A 12,161-nucleotide genomic window follows, 5' to 3' on the forward strand; every position below is an offset into this window, starting at 1 on the left:
TCATATCTTCGCTATTGTAAATAATGCTGCAATGAACATATGGATGTATATTCCCTTTGAAGTAGTGTTTTGTGTTTCTTCAGATAAATAACCAGAAGTGGGATTACTGGATCCTTCTTTGTCTCCTGTTATGGCCTTTGTTTTAAAGTCTATTTTGTCTGATATAAGTATTGCTACTCCAGATTTTTATTTGTTTGTTTCCATTTTCATGAAATATCTTTTTCAATCTCTTTCTTTCAGTCTGTGAGTATTTTTTGGTCTGAAGTGAGTCTCTTATAGGCAGCGTATGTATCCATTCAGCCATCCTATGTCTTTGGATTGGAGCATTTAGTCCATTTACATTTAAAGGAATGGTTGAGAGATATGCAGTTATAGCATTTTATTATTTATATTTTTCATCTTTTTTCTTCTTTTAAAGAAGTTCCTTTAACATTCCTTGTAATACTGGTTTGATGGTGAACTCCTTTAGCTTTTTCTTCTCTAAAAAGTTCTTTATCTATTCTTCAATTCTAAATGATAGCTTTGCTAGATAGAGTAATCTTGGTTGTAGGTCCTTACTTTTCATCAGTTTCAATATTTCGTGTCAACCCCTTCTGGCCTCAAAGTTTCTGCTGAGAAATCAGTTGACAGTCTTAATGAGAACTCCCTTGTAAGTAACTAACCGCTTTTCTTTTGCTGCTTTTAAGATTCTCTCTTTGTCTTTAATCTTCGGCATTTTAATTATGATGTGTCTTGATATAGGACTCTTTGGGCTCCTCTTGTTTGGGACTCTGCACTTCCTAGGCTTTATGTCTATTTCCTTTGCCAGGTTAGGAAAGTTTTCCATCATTGTTTCTTCAAATAGGTTTTCAATTACTTTCTCTCTTTTCCCCTTCTGATATCCTTATGATGTAGATGTTCTTACATTTGATGTTGTTTCAGAGGTCGCTTCTCCTTTTTTTTTTTTTGGATTCGTTTTTCTTTTTACCATTCTGATTGGATGTTTTCTGCTTTCTTATTTCCTAAATTGTTGATTTGATCCTCTGCTTCATCTGATCTACTGTTGATTCCCTCTAATGTATTCTCCATTTCAAATATTGTATTCTTCATTTTTTACTGATTTTGTTTTATATTTTCTATCTCCATTTTTATGTTTCCTATCTCTTTGTTGAAGTTGAAGTTCTCAATGAGATCATTAGGCATCCTATATAACCAGTGTTTTGAACTCTACATCTGGTAGATTGCTTGTTTCCATTTTGTTTAGTTCTTTTTCTGGAGCTTTATTCTGTTCTTTCATTTGGGACATGTTTGTTTCTCCATTTTAGTTGCCTCCTTGTGTTTGTTTCTATGTATTAGGTAGAGCTGATATGTTTCCTGGTCTTAGTAGAGTGGCCTCATGTGGTAGGAGTCCTGTGGGGCCCAGTGGTACAGTCTCCCTGGTCACCTTAGCCAGGTGCTCCAGGTATGCCTCTTGTGCGGGTTGTATGTACCCTTCTGTTGTAGTTGAGCCAAAATTGCTGTTGGCACATCATTGGGAGGAATTGATTCCCAGGATGATTGGCTGTGAAGACTGGCCATGACTACAGTGGAAGAGCTGTTGTGCAGGAACTGAATCTACAGATCAGGATTCTTGTTAGCAAGTCTGTGGTGCCTGCCCAGTCTGCCTTTTAGGTGTGTCTTTTCTGGAGGTGGTTGAGTGGTGCTCTTGTGTGGTCTGAAGCTGGCCACTAGATGTGTTGGTTCCAGTGCTTCATGGGAGGGACTCTGTTGTAGGCCAGCATTAGCTGCCACCTGTTCCTATCCCAGGACTACTTGGTATGAGCTACAAAGTGATCTGCAGATGGTTGCCACTTTTGCTGGGCTTTAAGTTACCTAGGAGAGGCTAAGTTATGAACTGAGGCCAGCTGCCACTAGTGCCAGGCTTAGAGCTGCTTAGCAAGAAGTAAAGGACACATCAAGGCCAGATGCTGCTTGTTTGGGATTTGTAAACCTTTGAGAGATTTTAGGGAAATGCACAGCATGATCCAAGACAGGCCATTTGTATGGAAAAGCCACTGGAAGGGGCTTGGTTGGGCCCACAAGTTGGGTGGGGCAGTGTCTTACTGAATCACCAGGGTGGGGCAATGGAGACTCAGCTATGGTGGTCACCAGCATCTGCATGCTGGGGCAGGGGAGGGCTTAACAAAGGTACAATGGCTTCTGCCAGCACTTCTGTCTGGGAGAAAACTACCCATCCAACTTTCGCTCTAAAGCCAGACAATTCAGTTTCTTTCCATGTGTTCTTGATACCTTATAAGCTGCTGTCCCATTGCTGGAGCTCAGAGAAAGTGAATCTGTCAGTAAGTCCACATGTGGACCCCTTAAGAGGAACATCTGCAACTTCAACCATCCTCCATCTCACTCTGCCACAATCTACACTTATTTTTACAACCAGGAATGGAGACTTCTTTTTCTGGCACTGGAGCCTTGGGCTGGGGGGAGCTTGGTGTGGGTCTGGGACACTTTGCTCCTCTGGGGAGCCCTCCACAACCAAGATATCTCTCCTTATTTTTAACCACCACATGAATGTGGGACCAGCCTGTCCAAGTCTCTACTCCTCCTCCCAGTCTCGAGATGGCTTCTTCTCTGTCCTTAGTTATAGGACTGTTCAGCTAGACTTCAGGGGATTCTCAACAATGATTGTTCTGTAGTTTAGTTGTAATTTTGATGTGGTTGTGAAAAGAGGCAAGCACAGCATTTACCTATTCTGCCATCTTGACCAGAACTCTTCAATTGTTTATTTTTTTAAGTAAATGAAGTACTTAATGCCTATGATTCTTCTCCTTTCTTATTTTAAATAAGGAGCATTGAGCTGAGATAATCTTGAAAAATCTTATTCACTCTAAAAGTCAATAATGCTATTTGCAATGAAGACTTCCTGACAATTGTGTTTGATCCCGAAATAATACATAATTTTACATATGGGATATATGTTGAAAAGAAGCATAAAATAAAACCCCAGTCAAGTGGCCTTTTCTTTATATTCATTCATTCTACAAATATTTATTGAGTGCTCGCATTGGGTCAAGCAATGTGCTCTGCTGCAGATAAAGTGATGAGCAAAACATACATTTTCTGTTTTACTTGGTAATTCTTATCTAGTTAACTACAGTTTAAACAAAAAAGCATTTACTAAAATTTCACTAAAATATATTCTCTCCTTTAGAAACATAATACATAGAAAGTGATCAAGAATCTCATATTGCCTTGGGGATTTTGCTATGATTGCCAATTCTTATTGAATAGGTGATGATGTCAAAGGCATTTGATAGAGAACTGGAACTATATTGGCCCTAGGACATACCATGGATGTATTTTTTAAAAATCTAACCGAGTAGCTACTAGGAGAGGATGGCAAGTATGACCTTAAAGTATGAAATAGATGTTTATCAAAAGGATCAAAAGGACGGAGGAATATGGCTCCACAATTGGCTCACAGACATCTCAAACTGTCATTTTAGCACATACCTCAAATTTAATTGGTGCCCCTTTCAGCAATATTCCCACTTTCACTATATAAAAGAGAAATTCAGTGTCTCATTAGACCCAATGTGAATCTCAGATATTTACCAAACCTAGTGACCTTCCCATACTGTTTGCAAGTTAATCAAAAAAGCCTAAAAGCCATAATTGACTTCTCAGAGGTTTATTTTATCACCAAAGGAAGCCAATAATCCTTCCTTAGGGCACAATCAATTGGAAAGTGGAAAATTCCTCACAAACAGAAATGTTGCCAATTGCACATAAGTGATGAAATGTGGACATGGCCCCAGTTAACTTATTCCAAGTTTGGCACCACCTAAGTGACGTGTCAGGTCTCAGACAAGATTTTGGACAAATTGCCAAAATATATGGCAATAATAATTAACAGATAAAGTCTGTCTAGATTTACAAATTTTCAGATTTCTCGAACATAAAGAATAGTACTAAATCTAGAACTCTACCTAGTTCATGTACATTCACAAAACCATCTCAGACATTGCATAAAGCATTAAAAAGAGCCAAAGGCCTAAAGAGCTTGCCTCTGAGAGCCATAAGTGATTGAATCATCCATCACCTAGAAGGAAAGGAGCATTTTAGATACTGGCTAATGGCTGTAAGGTCATTTTCTCCACACTAAAATTCAAACAAACAAACAAAACCTCAAAAACGAAAGTATAAGAGACAGAAGAGACAAAAAGACACACCAAGAGAAGAGGAAAGCTAGCTTTAGTTATAAGAAGTATTCATTGCAGTAGAGATCTGATCACAAGATAATAGCTTTGATTATTTGCATCATCTATAGAGGGATTAAGCAGCATGCATTCTGACAGTAGGAATGAGCCAACAGCAGAAGACAAGACAATTCTGCACTCAATTTCTCATACATTCATTCAACATCAATGTGCCAGACATTATTCCAGGCACTGAAGGGCTGTACCAAGATGAACAAACATGTTCTCTACACTGAGAACATGTACACTCAAGCTGGGAACTCAGAAACATCAACAATTATAAGACAATTTGATGGGCTCAGAAATAGAAATATTACCAAATGTATTAGGAACTTGGAAGATGTGGTAACTAAATATAATCAAAACAGTCAGAAATGTTTTGCAGGGGTAAAAGACATTTAAATGGAAAATGTACTATATTTTTCTAGGAATGGAAAAGGGGTGAAGGTATTTCAGAGATTGCAAAGGCAGGAGATCTGAAAAAGCTCAGAGTGTGAAGGTGAGTTACATGGGATAAAAATTGGATAGGGAGCAAAGGTAGAATTTAGAGTGGGGCAGTAATCAAAGATGAAGCTATAAAGATTAGAAATAGCAGGAATACGGATTCCTTGTATTGTATTAGTTTAGCTTTCTGCTTTTGCTGTTGAAATCTTATCTCCATCAGAGCAGGGTCTATATCATTTACCAGTGTATTCCCAGTGATATGAAATTATTCAACAAATAATTCTTGAATTAATGAAAATCCGAATGAGCTACACGTGAAGACACAGGCAGGAGATATCTCTTTTATGTGTTTAAGAGAAGAGCATCCAGTAGCACTTGAAATTTGGGGCTAAGTCCTCAATAATCTGAGAAGCTTTCTTGTCCAGAATATCTCCCCCACCAAAGGCGAAAGGCAGTCTAGGTTTTCCAAAGTTTGTTATACAGGCTGAAAAAAAAAGCACAAGAGTTTTGTTTCCATATATTAACATAACAATGAGAGAGATACGAGAACAAATTAGGCACTCAAAAAAATTATTACAGCAAAGAAATCATATCAGCAATTTCCCCGCACTGCAGTACTGGCAGAGCTTGCTGCTTTTGCATATCAAACTTTGCTCAGTCAGTAGCTGCAATAAAGTCAGAAGAAACTAAAAGGCATGAGGTTATGTTAAAAAAAAAATGAATGTACGATTCAATGGTTTTTGGTATATTACATTATTAATTTTTAAAAATAGTGGTAAATATATATAACAAAATTTACCATTTAATCACTTTTTAAATTTTTAAAATTAAATTTATTGGGGTGACATTGTTTAATAAAATTATATAGAACTGTTCAAAAAGGTACATAAAATACTAGTGTGGAGGAAAGACAGGGAGAATATACTCCTAAATACTAACGAAGATTAACTCTAGATAGCAAGACGCAGGAGAGTCTATTTTCTGACCTTTTCTGCATTTTCCCTATTTTGCAGCTTGTGTTGTACTGCCTTTGAATCCAGAAGAGGAAGAATAATTGTCATTTTAAAAATGCTAAATTTTAAGCAAGATAAAAATAAGATAAGCACTAAATGAAATAAGCCAGAAAGACAAATACCATATAATTTCACTTATATGTGGAATCTAAAAAACAAATTAAATGAACAAACAAACAGAAATAAATTCATAGATACAGAGAACATTCTAATGCTTGCCAGATGGAAGAGGAAATGGGGGAATAAGAGAAAAAGGGGAATAGATTAAGATGTATAAATTGCCAGTTATAAAAACAGTCATGGGGATATAAAGTACAGCATAGAGATTATAGTCGATGATATTTCAATAACTATATATGGTGTCAGATGGATATTAGACTTACCAAGGCTATCACTTCATAGGTTATATACATGTCTAATCACTAAGTTATGCATCTGATATTAATATAATGTTATATGTCAACTATAATTGAAAAATATAAAATATTTTTTAAATCTATATCTATATAAGCCTTAAAAAAGTGAACTTTACTTCTTTAATCTTACTTTTTAGCTAAATAGATTTGAGTGTGCAAGTCTCATTACAATGCACTGGGTTTGTTATTGTCACAGAAAATGGAAACAGCTTTACAGATCTCAGTCAGACTAGTGCAAATGGAATTGGTAAGAGTTAAAAAGGCGTCTCTAATTGTCTCTTAGCAACTGTTACCATGGTTGCAACTATTCCTCATTTTCTTGTAAAGTAAAAAAAAAGCAGTTAAAATTTTAAAAAGGAAAAAGAAAGAAAGCAAAGGATATGTTTTTTGAAGAAGAAAAATACAGTCGGAATGAAAGTACTTTTATCTTAGAATTGGGAATTATAGGATTTGATTATGTTCAACTAAATTTGTTTTAGTTATTACTACAAGAACACTAATTAGAATATTTTATTATTATTATTATTGACACAAATATTCAGAAGATTAGCTTCTTTAAAAAAGATAAAGAAAAATCTGCTTGTTAATTTGAGATATAAAATAAATTAGTTTTTCTAGCCTTAAGTAGAAAGCAGCTGTATAGACTAACCTATTATGGTTTAGGGAAAGATAAGTAATATTCCTCATTAAATAGAAAAGAGAAGATAACTTCATAATTTATTTCGGTAGAATTTTGCAGCTACTCTTCAAATGTTTAAATTGCAGTGAGTTAACAAAAAAGAAGCAAAATATTCAGCAATACTTTTGAGGACACTTTTCTGAGTCTTGTAAACATTAAGTACAAATAATGTAAATATAAATAATAATATAAATATAAATATATAAATTCTAGAGTATTTACATTAAATAAATTAAACAGTTCAGTACTAGAGTGTACTACCTGCCAGTAAATGAAATGATGAATCTTTTTAATCACTGGCTTCAGTAAGAGAAGTAATGGAATATATTTGGTCCTAATCCTCCCTTTAAGATTAGCCACATAATTGTACATGACTTCCCTATGGATCATCTAGATTTTCTCCGAGCTCATTGGTGTCAAGTTTTAGATCAGATTACGGAAGAAAATTAAAGTTGTGTCATTTTTACTAAAATAAAAAAAGAAAAGTAAGTTCCACATAATCACTGATGAATGGAAGAAAGATCAAGATCGTACATCAGAAATTTTCTATTTTTCTATTTTCTATTTTCTGAGGTTCCCCCCACCCCAGGGTCATACATAGCAAATGATTGTTATAGTCTTCCAAAATCCAGGCTTAAATTGTCACCATACTTACCATATGTCCTTCTTCTAAAAGCATAAAATAAGAACTGGAAATGTGTGTGTGTATATGTATATATAATTTGAATTCTATTTTTATAATGAATGTCGTATTCATGTTTGATGACTGTTATAAATGTAAAAGTCAAATATTCTAAGATAATATAAAATATAATAATATAAATATATTGCAGGTAACATAAGAGAAATTTTCTTGTCTCTGCCCACCCCATTCTATCACTTTCCTTTCTTATACATGCACACAACACTCATCCATTTGTTCATTTATTCAACAAATATTTATCTAATATCTTCTAATTTCCAAGCACTGTATATAAAAATAAGTCGATTTCAATGCATCCTTTGAAGGAATTTCAAATGTAAAGGAAAACAGAAGAACACAAGCAAATAATACAGCACTACATGGAACGGTATAATAAAGATGAAAGCAAATTGTTGAAAAATGAGTCAGAATTCCCCAGGAAACAAAAGCTGGAAAAGGGCATTCAGATGACATGAGAGGATGACAAGCAGAGCTCTGGGAGGAAGCTTTACGTGTGGGAAAAGCAAGCGAGTATGATTGGGACATCAGGTGCAGGGGAAATGAGAAGATGGGCAAGGCAAATTGAAGATATGTTATGGAGGGCCTCATAGACTTTATCTAGTAGTTATGAATTCATCACAGCATTTGGATGTCATTGGATGTTTTTAAACATTATCGACTTTGTGTTTTAGATTGATAATTCTGATGAAAGTGTAGAGAATGAGTTCTTAAAATTGCATGTTTGTAATTATATCCAACAGATGACATTGTGATAAACTAAATATGTAAGACATATGAACAAAAGGTTACTAGCTGAAATTATTAAGCAGTGAGGTGCTATCACAAAATTTATTGTCAGAACCTATCTTAAATATGCCTTGGATGATTTAGTTGTGCCAATAAACAACTGAAGTGTGAAATATATGTGAAAGTTAAGGAAACAGATGAGTGAAGAGTAATGCTATCAGAAGGATGTCCTTAAACAACCTTTTAAGGCTGTTCTGCAGAACTGCACACTCCGTCTGGCTCTTGGGATTTTAGTGCACATTAGCATATTAAAATCTCTAAAACTTCCTACAGCAAAGAAACCTCTTGAAACTTGTTTAACCTAGTGTTCCCTGCAGAAGTAGCCACAGAACATTTTTTGCACTCGTCTCTTTACATTTTATTTGCCTAGAAATAATCCCCCTCAAGTTTTCTTTATAACCCAAGAACACATATTTATTCATTGATGATATATCCAATTAGAGATATCGCAAAAAATTAGCTATTCTGATTAATAGAAACTTAACTCTACATACTCTCATTTATGGAATTCCCATTTTCAAAGAGAACACCATAAAATTTATTCAACAGTTAACTATACTGTACATTGTTTAACCTTTAATTGATCACTTTGAGCTTATCACATAAATAAAATTATTTATTAAATTGAGTTTGATTTGCATTGAATTTAGGATGTGTATTTAAATTGTCATTTTAAATATATACCTAGTAAAGTACAAACTGTACAAAACTGAATCCAAATTATTTAAGCATTTCTGCTAATTAGCTTTATTATGGATATATGAATAATTTTCAAACTTAGACTTAGATATGTTACATTTTACCTTATAATTCTCCATCTGTGTGTCCCTGCCCCAGTCTAGTGCAAGATAGAATTAGGAATACCTTGCATATACGTTGTTATTCAAATAAGCAATATGTTCAGACATGAGATTATTTGAAGAAAAGGAATTGTGTCTTTGTTTCATTATGAGAAATCTAATTTTTCTCGTAAACAAGTTTGTCATTCATCAAATATCTAATGTGAAAAAGAATGTCACTCTCACAAGTATCTGTTTTATTCATTTTGTTCCTATGAAAGATATGTTAACATTGGCCAAAAATATATCATTTTTCTGAATTACTATGGCTTAAGGAAGGCAACAGGATGTAGTAAAAAACAAATATGAAAATTATAGTCAAGAGGCCTGGGATGGAGTCCTAGCTTCATCACTTAATGACTGTACTTATTTAATGTGTTTATTTATGAAAGCAAAGGATTACCCTTCTCCACCTATATCTCATTAGAATTATTTTTATATTGCTTCTTACAAAATGTCTCTTTAATTAAAGAAGAACGTGCTGCTCACTGATTCTTTTAAGCTGTTATCTACATTTCAAATTAATAATTACAAATTCCATAGAATCTTTTGTTCCTCTTAGCAAATATTTTAAATCACTGAATTAAAATGCTGTTAACTCAAAATGGATCTCTGCTAAGAGATTTTCATAGTTAACATGATTAGAATGATAATATTATTCAAGCTTTGTGAATGTAGAATTTTCGAACCACAGTAATTGTCAGAGAAAATGATATACAGATGTAGTATACAATGTGCTTTTCTGTAGCTACTGGCAGTTAAACTGGGGTGGAGTGTCATGGAGTGGGAATTAGACACCTGAATTTTAGCACTTGCTTTTCACTCAGAGTTTACGACCCTACTCAAATCATGTCTTTTGTAGGGCCCTCAGTTGGGGAGAGGTGTATATAAAGTCATCTACAATCTGTGATCTGAAAGGATAAAATTGAAGGAATATTTTTTTTTTTTAACATTTGGAATAAAGTTAAAGAAAGAAACAATACAAACTAGTACTAAGAATGAGTGTTCTTAAAGAATATAAGACAGGCTTCCTCTCTCCTCCTGCCACCCAAGATGCCAAAGAGAAAGAAGGCTAAAAGGAAGAATGTGGCCCCGGCCACTGCTGTCGCGAAGAAAAAGGAGGCCAAGAAGGTGGTAAATCCCCTGTTTGAGAAAAGACCCAAGAATTTTGGCATTGAACAAGACATCCAGACCAAAGGGACCTTGCCTGCTTTGTCAAATGGCCTGCTACATTCAGCTGCCATGACAAGAGCTATTCTCTATCAATGCCTGATAGTGCTTCCTGCAATTAACCAGTTCATTGAGGCCCTGGACCACCAAACAGCTACTTATTTGTCTAAGCCGGCTCTCAAGTACAGACCAGGGACAAAGCAAGAGAATAAGCAGAGGTCATTGGCTCTAGCTGAGAAAAAAGCTACCGGCAAAAGGGATGTTATTACCAAAAAGCCACCTGTCCTTCGAGCAGGGGTTAATACTGTCACCAATTGGGTGGAAAATAAGAAGTCTCAGCTGGTAGTGACTGCACATGATGTGAACCCCATTAAGCTGGTTGTCTTCCTGCCTGCCCTGTGCAGTAAGATGGGGGTTCTTTAGTGCATTATCAAGGGGAAAGCCAGGCTGGGTTGTCTTGTCCACAGGAAGACCTGCACCACTGTCTTCTTCACACAGATTGACTCAGAAGACAAGGGAGCACTGGCTAAACTGGTGGAAGCTCTCCGGACCAATTACAATGACAGATATGATGAGATCCACCTTCACTGGGGAGGCAATGCCCTGGGCCCAACATCGGTGGCTCACATTGCCAAGCCAGAAAAGGCAAAGGCTAAAGAAGTGGTCACCAAACTAGACTGAGTGTACTCTGTCGAGTTTTCTGTACATAAAAATAATAAAAATTCTCCTTCAAAAAAAATAAAGAATGTAAGAAAATATGAAGGAGGAAATCATATGTCAGGAAAATAATGAATTTATTAAGTAAAGATACTGATTCATTCCTATTTTCTTATGTAAAAGAATAAATCTTATTTACTTAATTTAGATATCCAAATAAAAGTACAGCATTTTATGCAACTTGAGTTCTTGATTATACATAGAGATTAGGGTAGATACTCAGAATATAACATAGATAAACTGTTACACTACAGAGATGAAAAGCTTGGGATAGTTACCAAATGAAAATGTTTTTATGTTATCGATTTCACTGCCACACTGGTAAATTTTTTTATTTGAAAACTGTCTTAGCTTGGTTCTCCCAGAAGCAGACTTTAAGACAAGGATTTATATGTAATCATTTGGTTTGTAGGTGAAGAACACACTGGAAGCAGAGTGGAGAAATGCAATCAATAAAAGGTGCATTTATCTAGCAAATTACTATGTGTGTAACAGGGGCTTAATCTCATTTGAAATTAATGTAAACTAATTACTGGAGCTAGTGTAGAACATACATGTCAGAATCATCTCACTTGTGAGGGCAAGGGAGTTGGAGTATTTATGTACCAGCTCCTGTCAGTCATATTAGGGCTGCCAGAGGAGGTCACTAATCTCATCACTTCTTACCAGGTCTTTCCCCACTGCCACCCTGCCCCCAAGGGCAAAATGAGCTCTAGAAATCAGAGAAGACCCTAAGTCAAGGAAATTCAAGCTCTGGCAGTTAGAAGGAGAGCAAGTATGCATTGAAATGGTAAGAGGTAAAACATAGGAAAGGCACTAGTAGTGTCTATTACAGTGACTGACGATGTAGACATAGCACTTTAAGTCTGTATTAAGATTTTAGAACCCAAAGAACTCTACCTCAGCATCTTTTAGTGGTCATCAGTCAGCCTCTGTTGGGAACTTCCAGTGAGAGAGAGATTACTACTTTGAGAGGTAGTCATCCCCTTTATGGACAATTCTTTCCTCCTCTCTTTCCCTTAAAAAATAGAATGTACTAATTAGAAGAATTTATAATTTCTAACATCTCCAAGTATGGAAGAAAATAAAATAAAAAATAAACAAAGACACGCACACACACACGCATATTGTGTGTGTGTGTGTGTGTGTGCGCGCGCGCGCA

General features: G+C 35.4%; 2 protein-coding genes across 4 annotated transcripts in view; both read left to right on the forward strand.

Moving 5' to 3' along the window:
- GRIA4 (glutamate ionotropic receptor AMPA type subunit 4) overlaps positions 1-12,161 on the forward strand; it is a 316,548-nt gene that overhangs the window by 218,646 nt on the left and 85,741 nt on the right. The window lies entirely within an intron of this gene.
- Positions 10,123-10,963, forward strand: LOC120599673 (60S ribosomal protein L7a-like). Its single transcript, XM_039858767.1, is given in 1 exon segment — positions 10,123-10,963. A coding segment is annotated over 1 exon segment (798 nt). The 5' UTR covers positions 10,123-10,165.

This window comes from Pteropus medius, unplaced genomic scaffold (assembly GCF_902729225.1).
Source record: "Pteropus medius unplaced genomic scaffold, Ma_sr-lr_union100, whole genome shotgun sequence".
NCBI lineage: Eukaryota > Metazoa > Chordata > Mammalia > Chiroptera > Pteropodidae > Pteropus > Pteropus medius.